General features: G+C 35.7%; 1 protein-coding gene across 2 annotated transcripts in view; it reads right to left on the bottom strand.

Moving 5' to 3' along the window:
* Positions 1-446: 446 nt before the first annotated feature.
* The window catches only part of UBAC1 (UBA domain containing 1), a 38,124-nt gene continuing 16,204 nt past the window's right edge, over positions 447-22,366 (bottom strand). For both annotated transcript variants that reach the window (XM_074210678.1, XM_074210677.1), the window contains 7 exons: positions 20,141-20,248; positions 15,931-16,033; positions 15,425-15,533; positions 14,102-14,321; positions 11,950-12,036; positions 6,545-6,683; positions 447-2,740 (listed from right to left, as the gene is read on the bottom strand). In XM_074210678.1, coding sequence (XP_074066779.1) covers positions 2,625-2,740; positions 6,545-6,683; positions 11,950-12,036; positions 14,102-14,321; positions 15,425-15,533; positions 15,931-16,033; positions 20,141-20,248 — 882 coding nt within the window. In that variant the 3' untranslated portion in view covers positions 447-2,624. The remainder of the gene's footprint in view (positions 2,741-6,544; positions 6,684-11,949; positions 12,037-14,101; positions 14,322-15,424; positions 15,534-15,930; positions 16,034-20,140; positions 20,249-22,366) is intronic.

The raw sequence follows: 22,366 nt of genomic DNA on the forward strand, positions 1-22,366 counted from the left end.
TAATGGAATTGCCAATATTCCAAACATAGTGGAAAGAGCATAAAAAGTAACCATTGTTTGGATGCTGATTTCCATAGCTCCTCTCTAAAATCTGTCAAATTGGCCACTTGACAGACATATTCTTGGCCCTGACTGAATATATACCAATGGTTTGATTTCACTAGCTTCTTATGTGGCATTCTCTGATAATTTAGTTTGAATCTACATGAAATCTTTATTCACACTGAGGCTTGCTGCAAAAGACTATATATCACTAGAACATTGTTAATTGTCTAGCAACTGGAAGCAATAAGCTCTACCAAGACAAGTAATAATCTTCAGAAACTATATAAAATAAATAGTAATTTGCTCTTTTGAAGAGACAGATCAAATCAATTTTTAGTTTTTCCATGTCAAATATTTAAAAGATTAATAACATTCTACAATAACTTGAATTAAGCTTAAGCAAAAAAAACCACCCCAAAATAAAACACACACACACACACACACACACACACACACACACACACACCCTGAAAAATGTTTACTCAGTTGTTTTGGGAAATTTTAAAGATGCAGTACTTCTTTAGTTATAAAACAGCTTTGTTTTCATAGTAATTCCAATTTATACAAGTGAAAACTCGTGAAAACTCATGAAAATATTAATCTAGGTTCCTGAAAATATGTATAAAGAAGGAACAATGAACTCAGGAAATTTTCACAACCTGGAAGGAGAGGTACTTTAATAAGGGTTTTTGTGAACTATTTGATAAATTCTATACAAACTAAGAATCATTCTGTATGCCAAACTACATTGTAACATGGATTTTGTATAAGGTATTTTGCTGTTTCAAAAATATTATATAGTTAAATAGATAATGTATTAGTACTTTGTAAATTAATGAATCATTTTAGAAGTATAGCATTCCCCATCATTTTTTTTGAAAGGAAAGATGGATGTGATTCCTCTTCAAAGATGAATATATCACTAAATTCCTCACTCACATGGTCAGTCACTCTTTGCAAACTGGTCAAATGCTAAAAATACTTGACTTGTAAACTTGCTCTTTTGAGTGGGAGAAATACCAGGGGGAATATTACTCTATCAAGGAAGTGGAAAAGAATGAAAATCCTTTTTTCCACAGATTTTCAAGTTAAAAATAAATGAATTAAGGATTTTTGAGTTAAAAAAATCCCAACAATTCAAAGGTAACTTTTAAGTCAAAGCAAGGAGGAAAAAAATAAGAACAAACAAGTAGGGAATAAATACATTGCAACACTTCACATATATGTTCAGGAGTGTCCTACATAGATCTTTTTTCCAAACAAACATGGGAACCAGAAAAATGCCTAAAGAGCTGGAAAAATAAATTTTGACATTTCTGACCTAAAGTTTTAAATCTAAAATCATGAAGACACAGGATCATTGAGATAAAAATGCTCTTCTACATACTGATTAACTGGGACTGTCATCAAGATCTTGACCATAAGACTTCTATATTCATTGGCTATGTGTAAGCCAACTACTGTCAGATAATAGGTGCCAATAATCAAGGCAAATATGTTAGAGCATTAAGGCAGATGTTATTTGGCCTCCTTCAAGAGAAAGTTAGTAATTAAAATGACTTCAGAAGATAACTACTTCCTGAAATTATAAAGAATACAGGATTTATTTTTTTTGTTTAAAAAGAAGGCAAAAAGGCAGAAAAGATATTAGCTTAATGCCTGTAACAGAGCTTGTTCTTCCCAGTAGTATATGCTATGGATAATGTGGGGAAATTATGTCCTAATGATTTTTTTAAACTCATTAAATTTTTTAAAAAACAGTCTTTTTACCATCATAATATGTCCTCATATGCATAAAATCTATCACTGTAGATATTAAAAGTATAGGTGTGGCAAAATGAACTATTAGAGAAAAAATACTGCATCTTTAATATAGTGAGAGGTGAATTGCTTAAAGTAATTTAATACTTTTTCTTTGGGTACTGGAACAATAGTAACACAGAAAATAGGAAAAAGGAAAACTATTTATTAAAGAAATTTAACCTATGAATTAATCTACTTAAATTAGTCTGACGTTAACAGTTTGGATTGAAACATGCTCTCTCAAATAACATCTATATTTTAAAATCAAACTCTAACGGTCAATTCAAATAGCGTTTCCTTTAATAATCATAACTTAATACTCTTTAGAGATGACTATATCATTTAATTCCTCACTGAAGTGGTCAGTTACTTTTTGTAAACATCAGGTCAGATGCTAAAAATACTGACTTGTAAACTACCCTCACAGATTCTTTTTTTTTAAAGCAACAAGGTATAAAAACCAGAGCAGTCACTATTGTCTCAAAAAAACTCATGTAAGTTGTTTGCATGAGTATTTTTTTGAGATATGGATTTTTTATTCAATCTAACTGAATGCAAACCCTTCTTCTACTACCATCAAATCCATAAGGCAACTACATGTCCAGCTGGCCATAAGCTACACTCTTTCTTGTTCGAAAAGTATAGCTAAAAGGGCCTCTAGCCAAATACCAAAAGCTATTTTTCTCCCCCTCCCCCCAAATCCTCGGCTCCTTCTTCTCTGAGGAACCTGAAGCTGTGGGCAGTGGGAGCAGCAGAGTGAAGGGGCATCCATCACCCTAGGTGCGGTTCAGTGTCTGAAAAATCCTGGAGATCTGCAGCATGACAGGTCCTGTCTCAGGGTCATTCATCCACTGGGTGCTATTTAATGGGTTTTCAAGCATATCTTCAAATGCTGTGGAAAGGGGAAGAGCAATATTATTTCATGATATCTTCAGTAAGTATTAGTAAGCATGTAGTGCTTGCATTAAAAAAAAATTTCTAAATTTAAAGTGGACATCCTTAGACATGAAGAGCACATAAACAGATCAATCAATGAACAGTAAATGTTTAACTGCATGCCAAGTACTGTGCTTTGAGCTGGGGATACAGTGATAAAAATGAAAGCCTTTACCTCCAATAAATTAATATTTTGTCAGGGAAGAGGACATTTATAAATAGAGTATACATCAAATATAGGATGGGAATGGGAATCAGATCTGTTATTTCAGTGAGGAAATTTCCTTTATCAATGTTGTTGAGAATATTCTCTGCAACTTATAATCCTAAAGAGTTCCCCAGAGCATTGAGGAGTTGTCAGTCAATAAGCACTTATTAAGCAACTACTATGGACAAGGCACTGTGCTAAGTGATGGGAAGATCAAAAAAGGCAAAAAGTCCTTGTTCTCAAAGAGTTCACAGTCTAATGGAGGATAAGTGAATTGTCTAGGCCCACAGAATACATCAGAGGTGGGACTTGAAACCAGGTCTTCCTTACTTCCTCCAACATTCCATGATGCCTCCTACAAATTTGAGGGGTTGGAGGGAGGAGAATTATGAGTAGGTGGTGGAATGAAGAAAGGCCTCATGACTCTGAGATAAGCTTTGAAAGAAACTAGAGGTTCTAATTTTCTAAGATGATAAGGGAGTACATTCCAGGCATGGGGGAGGGGGAGGAGAGACAGCCTGTGCAAAAACATGGAATGAGGAGAAAAAACATCACGTGCAGAATAGCAAGCAATAAGACTAGTTTGACTGGGACATAAGGTGTGGTATATCTGCAAAGGGTAGTTGGGAGTCAAGGACTTTAAATTATAAATAAGAAGAGTGACGTAGTCAGAACCTATGCTTTAGGAATATTTATGGCAATTGTGTAGCTGGTCAATTGGGGAAGAAAAGTGACAAGGAATGCAGACCCTCTAGGAGGTTAGTGTAATAGCATAGGTGAGAAGTGAAAAGAACTTGAACAAAGGAACTGGCTGTGTGGATAGGAAAAAGGGACAAATAAATGTGAGAGATTCTCAGGGTTAAAAGTGACAAAAGTGACAAATGAAGCAAGTGAAAATGAGGAGTCAAGGATTACTCTGAGGTTGTGACCCTAAAGACCAAAAGGATGGCAGTACTTTACAGAAATAGGGAAATTTAAGAATCTGGGTCAGGTGTGTCTGTGTGTCTGTGTGTGGGGGAGAATTAACAAGTTCTGATTTTGGCCCTGTTGAGGTTGAGATGTCTATAGGAATTCCTGTTTGTTATGTCTAATAGACAGTTTATCATAACAGAAATAACAGCTAATATGGAAGTATTGACCAGATGCTCTGGATCAAAATACATGAGAGGATCATAGCAAGAAAAATGTGCATTCTTACTTTTTCTAAAAGGTTACCCAGGGATAGAGCCCTGTCCCTGGAATCAGGAGGACCTGAGTTCAAATCCACCTCAGACACTTGATACTTACTAGCTGTGTGACCTTGGGCAAGTCACTTAACCCCATTGCCCCACAAAAACCAAAAGTCAGTCCAATAAAAGTGTGTAGGCCTTTATTTAGCTGATTCAGAAAACAATGAATAATCTTAGGTCAAATGAAACTCAACCCCATAGTAAAGCAAACTTACATATAAGTTTGTTCTTGTATGGCTAAAGATTTATGCCATATCAAATCTTATCTCCCTCAACATGAATAAAGTGAAAGCCTGACAGAATATGACTAGACCATAATGTAATTATTATTTCTACCAATGTCCTAAAGGAATTCCAACATACTTCTCTTTTTACAATCTCCATCGAGAATATCTTAGACATACCCAAGAAGGTATTAAATTTCTTCTCCAATTATTCCTACATTTGAAATCACAAATATATTGCCAAATTTTGCTTCCTTCAAGCTGAATCTAACCTGTAACTCAAAATTCCTTGATTTTTCATGTCAAAACTCAGTGACAATTAACCAACTTATAAAGTTTCATAAGTATTCCTTATTAAAGTATTTGGCATTTTCTTCAGCAGTTTTTCTATTTCCTTGACTATTTATTCAAAAGGGAAACTGTACTATTCACCTGATCAAGAATTTAGAACTAAATATAATATCAAATCAAATTTCTATAATTTAAAAAACATGCAAGTACTAGAAAACTCTTTTGACCAATAAAATATTTCACAATAAGTTTTCATCAACAAGAGTTTTTGTGTCCTTCACATCGTAGTTTTGGAAAGTCAGTTAAAATTCAGTTTGACAAATTGTGATACATGAATGTAATATAAGTATTACTGTGCTGTGAAATGCAATAAATATAGTAAATACAGATAATCAGGAGAAGATATAAACTGATGCAAAGTGAAGTAAGCAGAAGCAAGAAAATTACACACAATGACTATAGCAATGTAGAAGTAAAGAACAATAATCAGTTGATACTGAATATTATAGAATTGTGATGACTAAATTAGGCTCCAAAGATATGAAAAAGTACTCTTCCTCCTGCATTTCTTTGTAAGGGAAGAACTGTGGGTGTAGTTTATTACATATCATGTCACACTTTTCCAATGTGTTCATTAGTTTTGTAAAATTTTTTTCTTCTCTGCTATAAGGGATGGTTCTTTGGGAAGGGAAGAAAGGAATAACACTTTGGGAAATATAGGTTAATATAGAAACAACAAAATTTTATTTTGAAAACTTCAGTTGAAAGTATTTATGGAATGATATCAAAATAAATTATTCTACCAAAATTCAGTTATTGGTACATGTAGACTCACCTAGTCCCCACATGCACACTTTATTCTGATGCAGGCTAAATATAGTTGGGTTTTCTCTAGGAGAGGGAACTTTCTTTTTGACTGAGAAAACACAGCTGCACTACAAGGCAAAGCTCCAAGCAGGTCAAAGTCATGTGTTCAAAGTTACTATTTTAGCCCTGACAGAGCTAACATAAAAGTCTATGCTAAAAGCTGCAAATGCCATTTAACTGTGTATATGTTCCTATAGAAATGTATTAAGTATGTGTTTACTTTTGTACTATGACTTTTTTTCCAGATTATGAAATAAACCACACATAGGGCCTAATCTTTTAATTCAAGTCAACAACCCCTGTGGCTAAGATTATTAATAATATATGCTACACTCCCACATATATGGGTAATCAACTCATACACAAGAGATTTTAAGTGTTAGAAAGATTCAGGTCAATTTTGTTGTTGTTGTTGTTTTGTCCTGTAGAATATGTAATTTTCTAGCAGATTTAAATTTCTAAATCCTCATATAATAATATTCTGGATTACAAGATCTTGGTCTATCTAAGAAATTACAACTCACATTTCTATAGTACTTTAGATGTTATGAAATTTTTTTTTATCTTAAAAGGTAATATACATATCAATAAACCTATTTTTATAAATGAGAAAACCGAGACTTAGAAAGGTTAAATAATTTGCCACAGTAATTTTTTTTTTGGCTAGGCAATGGGGTTAAGTGACTTGCCCAAGGACATACAGCTAGGTAATTATTAAATGTCTGAGGCTGCATTTGAACTCAGGTCCTCTAGTACTCTATCCACTTCACCACTTAGCTGCCCCATCCACAGTAATGTTAGAGCTGAAGGATGTCAGATGGGAGAGGCTAATACCTAATGGGAGCTGCAAGCATAAATCTATTCCTCAATTTTTTTTTAAAAAAAGTGATCTTTTTGAATAGCCAAGATTCTATTTGTGTGCAAAATGCTGTAATACTCACCTAATAATGTTTTAGGATTAGTTAGTCCTAACTGCACAACTGGATTGTCAAGGATGGCTTGAAAAAGAGGACTCTCTGGATCAATTCCCTTATCTAAATCTTCTGGTGAGGGTTTTCTGTCTCCCAGCAGCCATTCACACTGAAAAATTCCGGAGTAGTTGTCATTAGAATTAGTTCCCGAACAGGTTTAATTTTTTTTTAATAATGTGTCAACCATATATATAGACAATCTATGTTCCCAATAAAGAAATATTTTCTTAATTCTTAAAAAATGTTCAAGGTTTACTAATTTAAAGTAAAAAAATTAATAAAAATTAAATCTGGTCTAGACTGAAAGTGATTATACAATGAGGATTAGGCTCTGGAAGAAAGCAAATTCTAAATCTGATTCCTATAGCTGCTTCTGCTTATTATCATTCAGCCTAACTACCTTGGTTTCTTCACTTATAAAATAATGGTAACAGCATGATCTTCCCTAGGTTTCACCTCTCCTAAACCTATTCTTTGTCCTCATCATAACTTCCAGTGCCTTCACCTCCCAGTAACCTCTCAGGTCATTGCTACTGCTTTGGACTTACTTTTCTCCCATCACAATATTAACCCCATAGTTTATTAACTTAAAACTATACTGTCCTTTAGTCTTGAGTCTTGTGCTCACTCTGTCCTATTATAGCTCATGAGTTGCCAAGCTCCAGTCCTAGGACATTCTCATTATCCACCTGCTTCTTCTGTTCTATTCAAGTGTTGAATGGGGCTTGAGATAGGAAATCATATCACTGTGTTCACTAAAAATTTATGTCCTCTAATTCTAACCAGGCACTAAATGCTCAAGGTAAGCCTTTACTTTTTCCCTGATTCTCTATAACATTCAAACAGTAAGCTGATACATACTTTAGGGAGAAAATAGAGGCCATTTGCTATTGATTCCCTCTTCTTTGCATCTCAAAAATTCTTGACATTACCACCCCATTCTTTCCTCCTTTATTTAATCTGATAAAGAGGCCAACTTTTCTATATTTATCTTCAGTCCAATCTCCTCCCAATTTCTCCAGCTTCCTCCTATTTACTCAACTTCATCTCTCCATTCTTCTCCTTTCTCCATTCTTGTATGCTAATATCCTTAAAAAAACTTTACTTGATTCTATTTCTTCCCTGGAAGAGAAGGCTCAGCTTTGCAGGAAAGTAGATTCTTGGCTGCATTCCAAGCTCCCATGCTCTTCAAAATATCTCGTTCCAGGCCCTTCAATCCCTTAAAGTTGATGCAGCCAGGTCCTGCGTGATCCTTACTGTGGCTCCTTGATATTTAAATTGTTTCTTTCTGGCTGCTTGCAGGATTTTCTTTTTTATCTGATAGTTCTTGAGTTTGGCCACAACATTCCTTGGTGTTTTCATTTTAGGATCTTTTTCTGGTGGAGATCGATGTACTCTTTTAATAACCACTTTGCCCTCCGATTCCATGATATCAGGGTAGTTTTCCATCACTAGATCCTGTAATATTAAGTCCAAGCTTTTTTTCTCTTCAATGTTTTCAGGAAGTCCTATAATTTTCAGGTTGCCCCTCCTCGACCTATTCTCAAGGTCAGTGGTTTTGTTAATGAGGTATTTTACATTTGCTTCTATTTTTTCTATTTTTTGATTTTGTTTAACTGACTCTTGCTGTCTCATGGAGTCATTAGTTTCTGTAGACTCCATTCTTTTTTGGGGGGGAGGAGTTTTCTTCATTAACCTTTTGCAACTCCTTTTCCAATCGGTCAATTCTACTTTTGAAAGAGCTTTCCATTTGACCAATTGAGGTTTTGAGAGAATTAATTTCTTTTTGCATTTGCTCATTTGAGGATCTGAGAGAGTTATTCTCCTTTTGTGTTTGTCCAATTGTACTTTCTAAGGTTTTGTTTTCTTGTTGCAAGGTATTAATTGTCTCTCCCAAATTTTTAAGCTCCTTCCTTATTTCTTCAAGGAAGTCTTTCTGTGTTGGAGACCAGATTGTATTCTCCTCAAAGGTTCCAGATCTCTCTGAGTTGGGGTCCTTCCCTTTCAGGAATTTTTCTATGGATCCACCTTTCCACTGACCCTTCTTCATTATGCTAAGACCTTGAGTTGGGTGGGGCTAGTTCACCTGGGCTTGGGATCGCTAAAGGCTTTACTGAGTGCAGTTTCTCTGGCTGGCCAGTAGGAGGTGCTGGTTGCTTTTTCTGGAGTGTCTGTGGCCTTGGTTGGGAGGCCTTCTCCCTTTGCTTGAGGGAGGGAATTGGAGCTATTGAATTCTTTTGCCTTCAATCAATGGTGGGCTTTACCCTGGCCTGAGGTCATTCCTCAGCTGGGCTGGTTCTTTTGCTCACACACCTGGGCCTGAGGCAGAAGTAGTTTGCAATTGTTTGTTTTGGAGGAGGCCTCAGTGCAATGGAGGTGTGGACTCAGAGTTTCTCAGACAAGAGTAGCCCAGCAATGGTGTCTGCAGCTCTCCTGCACCAGACCTCTCCGCACAGCCCCGTCCCCAAGCTCCAGGGGGACAGCACCAACACCAGCGCCTCTGCTTCCCTGTGGACTTCATCCAGCCCCACCGCTGATCCAGCAGTCCCGGCTCTCGGGCCCTCAGACTCCCAGTTCTAATTCAGCTGTTAATCTGGCTGATCCGGGGCTGATCCTCCCTCTGAGCCCAGACTCACCCAATGGTGCTCAGCCAAGGCTGCTGCGGGAGACAAATCCTGAGGTAGATATTCTTTCTCCTGGCTTTTCTTTCTGGGTTTTGTGGTTCGGATTTCTTTTAAGAGGTTTGTTTCATGTGATAGATGGGGAAGAGATCAGGAGACTTTAGAACTGTGCCTGTCTTCTCTCTGCCATCTTGGCTGGAAGCTGATTCTATTTCTTAAAGCTGTCATCTGATAACTCTCTTCCCTTTCTTAACTAAATTCCTAGAAAAAGCTGATTCCATTTCTTCTCCTCTTACTTCACTTCTAAAGTTTTTGCAATGTCTTCCAATCTCACCACTCAACTAAACTGTTTTCTTGACAGTAACCACTGATCTTGTAATTGTCAAGTTCAATAGCCTTTTTCAGTCCTTCTCCTTGACCTCTCTGAAGAATCTGACATTATTAACCACCCCTGGCTCTGGGTTTTTAATAACACCAGAGTCTCCCTTCAGGAGGAAAGAAGAAACACAATTCTATCATGTTTCCTGCCTGAATCTTCAGGGGTTAAGGAAGTGAAATAACACCACTCCTTTAGCTCCCAGTACCTATTCATTTACCTGAGATGCCAAAGATTATAAAAGGATGCTACTCTGGGACCAAGCTTTTAGACACAATGAAATTCTACTTGAATACATTCCTCAATGATTAGATCCCCTCCTAAAGAGTCAAAACCTCAGATCTCTCATTCTTATTCAATTCAACTCCTCCAAAGTCTGACTCAAAAGGTACCCACCCCTTCCAAAGCCTGCTCCAAGGGTAACAAACTTGCCAACATTTCAAATCACTTCCATTCCAACTCTTTTATCTTCAGGTTCTCACTGAAACTTTCCTGATGATACAACTTCCCTGGCTTCCAGTTTCACCCATTCCCTCCCTCCCTTAGAATCACTGATTGAAGTAGAAAAGTTAAAATATTCCTTGTTCTCCGTTGCCACTTTAGGTTCTTCCTCTATCATCAACACTCAGAAGCCTCTCCTCTTTAGAGGTTCACTCAATTCATATTGACCAACCAATCAAAAATCTGATAACTATTGTCTACTGACCTCTAGCACCTTCCCTTTTCTTCCTCAATAAGTTCAAGGATTAGGTCATTATCTCTCTTCTTTCCAGTTCCTGATCTTATACTAGGAGACTGTAACACACATAATACTGCTAACTTTACAGCTCCTAAACTTACTTATTTTTTTTTAATTTTTTTTAGGGTTTTTTTTTTTTTTGCAAGGCAAATGGGATTAAGTGGCTTGCCCGAGGCCACACAGCTAGGTAATTATTAAGTGTCTGAGGCCAGATTTGAACTCAGGTACTCCTGACTCCACGGCTGGTGCTCTATCCACTGTGCCACCTAGCTGCCCCTAAATTTACTTATTTCACATTACCTGTTCCTCCACTCCACCTCAGTCAATACAAAGATGGTCATACCCTTGATCTTGCCATCACCTTCAATTAAGTTACTTTCATGTTTGTGAAATCTGAAAACCCCTTACCTTATCATAATTGATTGTCATTCAACCCTTTCTTTCTCCTTATAACTCTAAACACTGTTTTTGTCTTCACCATGACCTCCTATCCCTTGATCCCTCAGTTCTCTCTCAGACCTTCACCCTAGCACACTCCCCTCCCTTCTCTCACTCCATCCAGTGAAATATTCAATTCTAATCTATCCACTTCTCAAGTCCCTTTACACTTTATTGCACCTGTGATTTTTACCCTGTTGAAGCCTTAGCCTTGGATGCAATTCAATGACTTTATCTTATATATGTACTGCTGAACAGTTAGAAAAAAAAATCACAAAATTGTGCTGATTGAGTTTATTACAAATTTATGTTATTTAATTTCAACTGGGCCCTCACTGTGATGAGGCAATTCTTTTACACCTCTCTAAATTATCAATTAACTCACTCAACAGAGGAATTTTTCAAAATCTTTTCAAGTGGCTATGACAAAAGCTCTTTCTTATCTCCTTTTCCTCATCTTGCATCACTCAGATGTCTTCCACCTGTATCTCTTCCTTACCTGTCTCGCATAAAAAAGATGGTTTTTTCTCTTTGTCAATGTAATACCTTCTATACGCATAAATGATTCCATTCTATCCTAATTCAGAAAACTATCACTTGCAACATGACCACCCATTCACTTATCTCTCGTCTACTGCTTGCTTCCCTATTGTCTACAAATATGCCCATGTCTATTCAACCCCCCCAAATTCTCACATTCATCCTCAATAGCTACCATCCCATACCTCTTCTCCCTTTTGCTGAACTCCTTATAAAATCTGTCTATAATCAATGCTTCCACTTTCTTAACTCTCTGTAGCCTGACTTCTAAACACATCATTCGACTGAAACTGCTCTCTCTAAGGTTACTAAAGATCTCTCTTAATTGTCACAATTGACAAATCTAATTTTTTTCCCAGTCTTCATCCTTTTTAACCTATCATAAAGTGCTAGGCATTAACACCATGGGTAAAAATTAATCCTAGGCATGAGGGATGACAGGTATCAAAGCAGGAAAAGACAGATTAGAATGAAAAACAAAAGTAGTACAGTTTAGCTAGAATAAAGAGCAGATGTAGGGGAGTGCTATTAACCAAGGGGAAAAGAAATTAACTACACTCTTCAAATTAGGCTTAGAAGCATGAGAATAAACAAAGAAGAAGAATGAAGTGAACAAAATCTCCATTTCCATTGGAAATATTTAAACTATATAAGTACTCACTGCTGCATTTTGCTGGTTGTTGTTTACTTTCAATGCATCTACCACTTCCTTTTCATCAAATCCCATTTCCATCAGAGCAATGACAGCCTAAATGAGAATTCCACAGTTCATTAAATACCATGTTTACTGAGAACAAGTCAGCAAATTCAATGAACAAGTTATCTCACATAGAACTAAACCACTTTTCTTTAACAGTATTTCAGCAGAAGGTTCTTCTTTTACTATTATTTTCCCCTTGTAACCTTATTCCAATATGGATTTTGTATAACTAATCTGGTAATTACTAAAGCAAACAATGGTATAATATAATGATCTTACTAAATAAAGACAGGAAAGGTCAGTATGGGATCTTCAATGTTAGAACTGGAAAGGATTTCAGACATCATCTAATTCAACTCACTCATTGCAGTTGGATAGGCAGTCAACAAGCATTTATTATGCACTTCTGTGCTTATAATTGTATTAAGTGGAAATAGCAAGAAAGACAGAGACATAAAGAAAATGGCTGTGGCCCTGAGAGGGTAATTAACTTGTCCAAGGGGGAAAAAAAAAAAGAGAAAGAAAGAGCCAGGGCTAGAACTCAGGTTTCCTGAGTTAGAGTCCACAGTCACTGCCACTGCATGCTGTCTCCTTCACTCAGTAATCCCCAAAAATAGATTAGAAAAGTCCCTTCCCTAGCAAAATTAAAGAACAATGGAGAAACTTTATAGCAACTATAAGTATTCTCATATTATTTTTCCAGAACTATTTTTCTATAAATCACAAAGAATCTCCATTTTAGAATGATCTTAGCTAAATTAAAGGATAGGAACAATTTTAAACTAAGATTTAGAGCTGGGAGAACTGTCAAAGAATGTTAGACTTGAAAGGGACATTAAGAGAACATCTAATCCAAACCCTCCATTTAAAAATGAGGAATATAAGGCACATGGTCTGAAACATGGGAAGCACCTAATAAATACTTTATCCATGATGAAGATAAAGTGACTTGTCCCAAATCAGAATTAATGGAGAGTTGGAACTGGAGGAGTCAAGGATTTCAAACTCCCAGACCAGCACATTTTTGAAGACATCTACACTAATTCTAGACTAGTCCATTTTCTACTAACCTAACTGCACTCTTTTGTAGTACATGGCTAATATTTGTTATAACTGTGATAGGGGACAGAAAGATTTTTCAGCTATCTTAAATTTTTAAAATTAAATACTTAATGTATCTACTAGAATCAGAGAGGAAAAATCTTTTTAGGCAGCTTTAGGTTATGTAGTATTAAGTGACTAATAATAGTAAGCAATTTAAAAATAGTAATAATGATTAGGATGATGATGATGATGATTATGTGCCAGACACACTGCTAAGCACTTAACAATTATTATGTCTTCTGATCCTCACAATAACCCTGAGAGATGGGTGCTACTATTAGCTCCATTTGACAGATGAGGAAACTGAGGCAAACATGTTAAATGACTTATCCAGGGTCATACAGTGAGTAGCTGACTGAGGTCAAATTTGAATTCAGGTCTCCAAACCCAGTTCTCTATCAACTGTGCATCTAGCTGCTCCAGAATAAAACAGCTAAGTTAGAGAAGTCAAAGTGATGCACAGGGGTAAAACAAGGCTAACTCAATAATATATAATTAAGGGTAAAGTCAAGTATCAAAGATTAGAGCCTCTGCAACTGCCACAAGCAATTTTTAATAATTTCCTTTCTCCTCTACTAACAAATCAATTATTCTACTTGATTAGATAACACAAGGCACTGAGGCATAAAATGATAATAGCAGCTTAGTTCTATAGTTCTGAATATTAAGAGGAAAACATAAACTCATACTGTGGCACCTTTGCTTCAATATATCACATATGGCTAAATGACATCTTTATTAATGCAAAAGAATTATATGTCAATACATTATTTTATTCCTTCGAAAGTCAGGTTCCTAAAAAGAAATCATAAGGATTTAAATAAATCTATTTCTATTTTAAGACCATAGAATCTTTTCATAGGACTTATTCTTTTTTTCCAAAAGCACAAACTAACCTAGGTTAATTACGAAATTAACCATTCTTCCATGAGCACATAAGTAACTAATATCCTGAAGAGCAAGATAAAATAAAATTTTCAATTAGAGGCTGATATCAAATATAACATACTCGTGGATCTGGTCGAAATTCTCTTTTCCTACGGATCTTCTTGAAGATCTCTGTTAGCTCATCCTTGACTTCCTCCCCTTCTGTATTAGGTCCACCTGTAGCTTGAGAGGAGGCAGAAGCACCTGCAGCTTCTAATGAAGTGTGACCTGGAAGAGGTGTGTCCACAGTTGGATCTTCTGAATGTTCTATCAACCACTCCATGGCTTGTGTTACTGACATGCTATAAAATAACAAAAGTTTCTCTAAAATATCAATGAGTTAACTGCTGATGTCTCAGTGAATTTATTAATTTTCTTTCAAATCTCTGTAAATGACTTTTTATTTTAACAATTCTAATAATGTTAATTGGAACTACCCTTAAACTTATAATTTTTATTAAAGTATTTCAAAAAAAATTTAGAGATGCAATATCACAAATCCCAGTTCTCTAGGTTACTTGCTGAAGCATCTGTCTAGCTACCACAATGCACAAATCTCTTTTAATGATAAGATTATGGAAGAAATTTAAAAGGAACTTTTGAAGCAACACTGCTTTTTAACAGAGGAAGAAATAGTCCATAGAGTATTCTTTGATTTGCAAGTTGCTTTATTTTAAATGTATACATGAAGAGGGAATTTGAAAATATATGATGTGAGAATAATACCAAAGATAGATAGTCCTGAATTGTAGCTATGACACACACAACCCTACACAAACATACCCACATAAAGGTAGAAATAAGAAATTAGATAACAAAATTTTCCTACTATTTCAGACTTAAATTCTTAAATTCAACTATCTTTTTTTTTTAGGTTTTTGCAAGGCAAACGGGGTTAAGTGGCTTGCGCAAGGCCACACAGCTAGATAATTATTAAGTGTATGAGACCAGATTTGAACCCAGGTACTCCTGACTCCAAGGCAGGTACTTTATCCACTACACCACCTAGCAGCCCCAAATTAAAAGTTTTGATCCTCCTTTCTCTTCACAAAAGCTTTAGAAGTAGAAATAAAACAAGCTGCTAGGCACAATTTACATCACTGAGATATCTAAGTTCTTCTTTGAATTTTTTGTAATGTAAAACAATTTGAAAAATCCATATTCTCAGTTCTATCCCTTAAAATGTTAGAAGGAGGGGTGGCTAGGTGGCACAGTGGATAGAGCACTGGAGTACCTGAGTTCAAATCTGGCCTCAGGCACTTAATAATTACCTAGCTGTGTGGCCTTGGGCAAGCCACTTAACCCCATTGCCTTGCAAAAAAAAAAAAAAGAGAAAATGTTAGAAGGAGAGAAAGGGTCAGGGGAGGAGAAAAATTCATTCTTTGACATTTATAAAAATACATACTGATTGAGACGAAGTGCTTTCACAGCTCTGTTCTCAGGGAATCCCATTTCTGTAAGTTGTCTTAATGCCACTTCATCTACTCGGTCATCGTCATCCTCATCCAACATTGCTATTAGCAAAGCAAAAAAAATAATGTGACACAGTGTGTGTAAAATAGAAAATTCCACCTATGCTACTAACAAAATGTTAACATAGATAGAATTTACATTACCTAAGTACATTTTAGATTTAGACAAGATGTCAATTTGAACAAGTGTGAAAGATAAGGACTGTTAATTAATGTTACATATGATAAATGACAGAGGAAAGAATAATACATATCTAGAGAGAGAGAGAAACAGCACAGAGACAATAGACTTCTTTCTGTGTTTACCTTCTAAGAACTATGGGTTATAATCAACTGATAAAAAAATATCATGAGGAAATAACATGGTCACTCAAGTACAGGATTATGCCATTTTTATTAGGTTATAGTATCATAAAATAAATCTGGGGTGTGATCATACCATTTGCCTTTTTAAATAATTCAACTGCATCTGGGTTCAGAGCTAACAATTTCTGTGCCACCTCTATAAGTGAAACCAAGATCTTCCTGAGTTCTGTCTGAAACTGCAATAAAAGAAAAAAAAGTAAATGATTTCCACAAGATTCCAAAGAACTAAAGTGGTTGATAGAACCATAATTTTATCCTGGGACTTTCATGTATAGGGAGGCTATTTATTTGAGCCATCAGATTTAAGTCATATTTTACATCAGGGCAGAGCTAGGGAGGGAAGGAAGGTATTAAATTCTCTTATTTTCTTATATTCAAAAGGAAATGACATATGGAAATTAGCTGAGTAGTTCAAATGTAATCATATCCTTATTATTTAAATCAGCATGTGCTGATAGTCTAAAGTCGAGTCCCTAGCGCCCCATGAATCTTTCTAGACAATAATACAAATCTAAAAGCAAAAAGTAATGGTAGTTTGTTGCTAAATATATTGAACAAACCTAGCTTTGCTTCATTTAATAAACACAACATTATGCTAACTGGTTGCTAAGTATTCTGAACATCTCCTCTTTTGCTTCATTTAATAAGAGAAAACAGACTTCCCTTAATTTGATGGAACAAATACACAGATTTCTAATTTCAGGCTTACTAAAATAATGACTTGTCTGAATCTAGTCTGCTATTGGCAAATGGGTTTTCTAAATTAGGAGGAAGTAAATGTTGGAAATACAGTAAGAAGTTCATTATAACATGGTTTTTAATAGGGATTTGACATAGTAAAGACTAAATTATATTAACTCCCCCCCACCCCAAAGTCTATACCCCCACCTCACCCTACCCCTCATCAAGCACCTTTCTTTGCATCCCTAGCACATAGCACAGTGCCTGGCACATAATGAGCACTTAATAAATAGTATCTGACTGACATGCAGGAGAACTCCAGAAGAACAGAGACCGAGTATTATCCCCCAACAATGTAGTTTTACTGTACTCTTAGGAACTCTGACAACAAAGAGCTCTGAATCATCAGGTTCAATGGATCAGAATATTTCACCAAGACTAGATCAAGTGCCCAAACATACACCCTGGTCTCTTTAGAACAATTATGATGTCATGATTAGCAAAGAAATATTGAGACAAATCTCAAGAGAAGTATTTTCTAGAATGTATTTGAGGAAGAAAGACACATCACCACCATATGGTCAGGCTGTTTTTACCAATCTAAGTCAGACCACAAAAGATAAACAAAGAGGGGTGGCTAGGTGGCGCAGTGGATAAAGCACTGGCCTTGGAATCAAGAGTACCTAGGTTCAAATCTGGTCTCAGACACTTGATAATTACCTAGCTGTGTGGCCTTGGGTAAGCCACTTACTCCCATTTGCCTTGAAAAAAAAAAGATAATCAAAGAAGTTGTTATTCTATTCAGTCTCTGCCCAAAACTCAATATCTTATTTTGTATTACATTCAAATTAACTTGAAACTAACACCTTCAAATCACTTGAAACTCTGGGGACCAAAATCTTCTACATAAAATGACCCAACATTAAGTTATTTGAAAAATCTTGTTTAAAAAAAAAAAAAGCAGGGGTGGCTAGGTGGCGCAGTGGATAGAGTACTGGCCCTGGAGTCAGGAGGACCTAAGTTCAAATCCGGTCCCAGACATATAATAATTGCCTAGCTGTGTAACCTTGAATAAGTCACTTAACCCCACTGTCTTGTAAAAACTAAAAAAAAAAAGCAGTGTTCGTAACATGTGAGGGAAAGCAATAGTGTCCAGAAAAAGGTAGAAAATATTTCCATTGTACTCCCCTCATCAGACTATACTTACTGTACCACAGTCAGTTTCTTAGGTCATATTCTAAGAAGAATTTTGAAAGGAATGGTCTACCCGAGGACCAACATAAGTGACATTCAAAGAGGTTCAATCACTACATAAGTGTCAATCATAAAAACTCATGAAGACTCTCTACTAAACTAAGATACTAATCTGTATCAGTGGAAGAATAATTCATATTGATGAACTCATTGATCCTTAACATACTGAATTAAGTACAGAAAAACTAGAGCATGTCCTGAAGTAAACTATATAAACAAGGGACCAAAATCATTTCATAGGAGGAATATTTGAGGAACTAGGGAAATTGACCTTGCAGAAAAAAAAAATCTTAAGAACACCACTGAACATATACAATATATATCAAATTTCTTGCTGCCATGGGGATGTGGTAGAAAAATTAAGAATTCAGAAGCTTACAAAAAGATGAATGTTGAAAACTATTCATGTAATTGACAAAGTAAACTAACACTTAAAAAAGATAAAGAGAAGAGGAAATAAGATCATTGTCTTTGGCAATCTGAAAGGCTATCACATGAAAGTGGGCTTTCTTCTATGTGATCCCAATTGGTAGAATGAATATCAGTAGTGGGAAGCAAATTTTCCTGCAATTTCAAGATGAACTTTATAGTAATTAAGATTTGTTTAAAAAGTTAAAAAAAAGTGAGTTCACTGGAAGAGTCCATATAGAGTCTGAGAGTCCACCAAATAGAGTTGTAAAAATAGGATTCATACTTAGGATAGCAAAAGATACAACTAGGTGACTTCTAAGGTCTCTTCTTATATATATATATATATATATATACATATATATATATATATATATGTATATATATATATATATATATCTTTTTTTTTGTTAAAGATATTATTTGAGTTTTACAATTTTCCCCCCAATCTTACTTCCCTCCCCCACCCCTCCATGGAAAGCAATCTGTCAGTCTTTTTTTTTTTTAGGTTTTTTTGCAAGGCAAACGGGGTTAAGTGGCTTGCCCAAGGCTACACAACTAGGTAATTAATTAAGAGTCTGAGACCAGATTTGAACCCAAGTACTCTTGACTCCAGAGCCGGTGCTTAATCTGTCAGTCTTTACTTTGTTTCCATGTTGTACATTGATCCAAATTGAGTGTGATGAGAGAGGAATCATATCCTTAAGGAAGAGACAAGAAGTCTAAGAGGTAACAATCTTAATGTTAGAAGAGACCTTATTGCTCTAAATCATTAATTATTAGAGAAATGCAAATTAAAGCTTCTCTGAGGTACCACCTCACACCTCTCAGGTTGGCCAGTATGACCAGAAAGGATAATGATCATTGTTGGAAGGTTTGTGGGAAATCTGGGACACTATTACACTGTTGGTGGAGCTGTGAACTCATCCAACCTTTCTGGAGAGAAATTTGGAACTATGCCCAAAGGGCAACAAAAATGAGCATACCCTTTGACCCAGAAATACCACTACTGAGTCTATACCTGAAGAGATGATGAAAAAGGGTAAAAACATCACTTGTACAAAAATATTCATAGCAGCCCCGTTTGTGGTGGCAAAGAATTGGAAATCAAGTAAATGTCCTTCATTTGGGGAATGGCTTAGCAAACTGTAGTATATGTATGTCATGGAACACTATTGTTCTATTAGAAACCAGTAGGGACAGGATTTCAGGGAAGCCTGGAGGGATTTGCATGAGCTGATGCTGAGTGAGATCAGCAGAACCAGAAAAACACTGTATACCCTAACAGCAACATGGGAGTGATGTTCAACCTTGAAGGACTTGCTCATTCCATCAGTGCAACAACCAGGAACAATTTTGGGCTGTCTGCAAAGGAGAGTACCATCTTTATCCAGATAAGGAGCTGTGGAGTTTAAACAAAGTGCAAGGACTATTCTCTTTAATTTAGAAAAAAAAAACATAAATAGCTTATTGTCTGATCTTGTTACCTCTTAGACTTCTCTTCTCTTTAAGGATATGATTTCTCTCTCATCACACCCAATTTGGAACAAGGTACAACATGGAAACAAAGTAAAGACTGACAGAGTGCTTTCTGTGGGGGGGAGGGGGGAGGGAAGCAAGATTGGGGGGAAGATGTAAAACTCAAATAATATCTTTAATAAAGATAAATTTAAAAAAAGATTTTATAATTCTATGAAACTGTCAGTATATTTATGTAGTATTTTACTCTCCTATCCATACTTCAGAGTAACTTTTTATACCTATTGTTAACTCAAAACTGTCTAGGACTTAATTATTTTTATTAGATGAATTTTAGAAATAGGTCAAAAGTGAAAACTATCTTTGCATGAAGTTGATAAAACAAACAATTAAAAAGAATAAGTACAAAATTAAAATTAAAAAAAAATTTATCAAATGAGGTTACATCTTCAAACACTCACATCTCTCATGCTGTGATGGGCCACGGTCCTGTCCACACTATGGGAAGGAATATTTGCTGTCGCTTTGAGAATAGCATCTTTATCTGGAGCTTTCTGTTCTTGCTTTTTCTACACAAAGAAACATAAAACAGAGCCATAAGGGAGGAGAATAAATTTAATAAATAACAGACAGAACTTAGAAATTAAGCTGCCTGCCACAACAATAAATTAAATTTTCTTTAGAATAGAAAGGTCCAAATAAAAATTTTCAAATTAATTCTCTGCACTGTTTGTCATGAAAATATACTAGAGACATATTACTTAAGACCTGGAAAAAAAATGTGATATCTTAAACTGATCAGTGTGATTGGAAATGAGGAATGAGAGAAAGTGAAAAATTAACTTTACAAGTCATTAGGTCTGACTAGGTGGCATAATACTTGGAACTTTAATCATTTGTAATTGGGGATATAGACATGTTAATTTTGGGAAGAGTTATACATAATACTACCTTATATTTATGTAGTCCTTTATAGGTTATAAATGCTTTACATACATTACCTCATAATAGTCCTGTGGAACACAGTGCATGTATGCAATGAAGAAAATGAAGATCAAAGAGGTTATGGCACTTGTCTAAGGTTACAAAGTTACTGAGTGGTAAACTCCAGTGTTCTTTCTTCCATATCACCCTTCTTCTCTTATCCTTAAAGATTTATACTCCTTTCTCCTCTTCAAATAAATACTGTATAACTTTATGATGGGCCACAGAATTTCACATCTTTCATAAAATGTCAAACATTCAATGAATTTGTGGGCTCATATTTTTCTTCCATTAAGTGTAACTCACAACCCACCCATACCTCATTTTGGGCAATTTCTATGCATTTTTATACAAGGCAATGGTGTTGAATGTCTTGCCCAAGGTCACACAGTTAAGTAAGTATTAAGTATCTGAGGCTGGATTGGAACTCAGACCCTCCTGACTCCAGGGCCCAGTGCTCTAATCGCTGCACCACTTACCTGCCCCTCTATGCACATTCTTGAAAAGGTTAAATACAAAATATCTAATAAATATGCAGATCTCTTTAGATCAGGGATTCTTAATCTGATGTCTCTTTAAAAAGTTTTTAATATGGATTTTAATCGATCCAGATGGTCACAAAGGTTTATGATACAAAAAAAGTTAAAAAGATCTAGGAATTTTTAACATATATTGTGGATCCTAGTACAACACCTAGATGAACAGATAATGAAAATGCTAGCTAATTTAATCTTTTGTTTTGTTTTGTTTTTGCTAGGCGGTAGAGTTAAGTGACTTGCCCAAAGTCAAATAGCTAGGTAATTATTAAGAGTCTGAGGATGGATTTTAACTCAAGTCTTCCTGACTCTGAGGCCAGTGCTCTTTCCATTGTGCCACCTAGCTGCCCCTAGCTAATTAATTTTGCTTTCCTATGAATTTCCAATTCAATGATATTCCTTAATGCCTATAGGCTAAAAGTTGAGGCAAAAAAACAAATGGAACTTAAGCAACATAGAGCTAAATAGAAGGCCAGACAAATAGTAATAGAATAAGGGTGGCTAGGTGGCATAGTGGATAGAGAACCAGCCTCTGGAGTCAAGAGGACCTGAGTTTAAATCCAACCTGAGACACTTAATAATTACCTAGCTGTGTGGCCTTGGGCAAGCCACTTAACCTCATTGCTTTGCAAAAACTAAAAAAAAAAAAAAAATAGTAACAGAACAGAAAGTTTTTCTTTTATGTATTAGATAGAGGGCTTTTACAACTATATAATAACAGGAAAGGCAGCTTGGCCAGTTCTCAAAAAAGTAACCTCAGAACTGACTTTTTCCCTCAGAAATTCTCATTAAGAGAGAGTGGAAATGCCTATATGTATTCTAGAGATATACAAGGCAATAGTTTGGCTGATTCAATGTGTGTTCTGGAGGCCAGGTGAAATTAAAGATAAAGAGGTCACACAGAGATCCAAAGCCACTCCCTCACAATTTGGCTCAACTGGAGATGGTAAGGCAGCTTAATATCTTAAAATAACTCTTTCAGAGTATTGAGTACATGAGCATAGCCCTCTCAATTCTGTCTTAAAATAGTTTGGCCTTCCACTTCTCTAGGGGATGATTACTTTCTCTAATCCAATATAAAGCTTTCTCTACAAACCTTAAGTCATAAAGAATAGGTTATTTTTTATTACTATTTCAAGAAATCTGAGTTAAATGAATACCTTTAAA

Source organism: Macrotis lagotis, chromosome 1 (genome assembly GCF_037893015.1).
Source record: "Macrotis lagotis isolate mMagLag1 chromosome 1, bilby.v1.9.chrom.fasta, whole genome shotgun sequence".
Taxonomy (NCBI): Eukaryota; Metazoa; Chordata; class Mammalia; order Peramelemorphia; family Peramelidae; genus Macrotis; species Macrotis lagotis.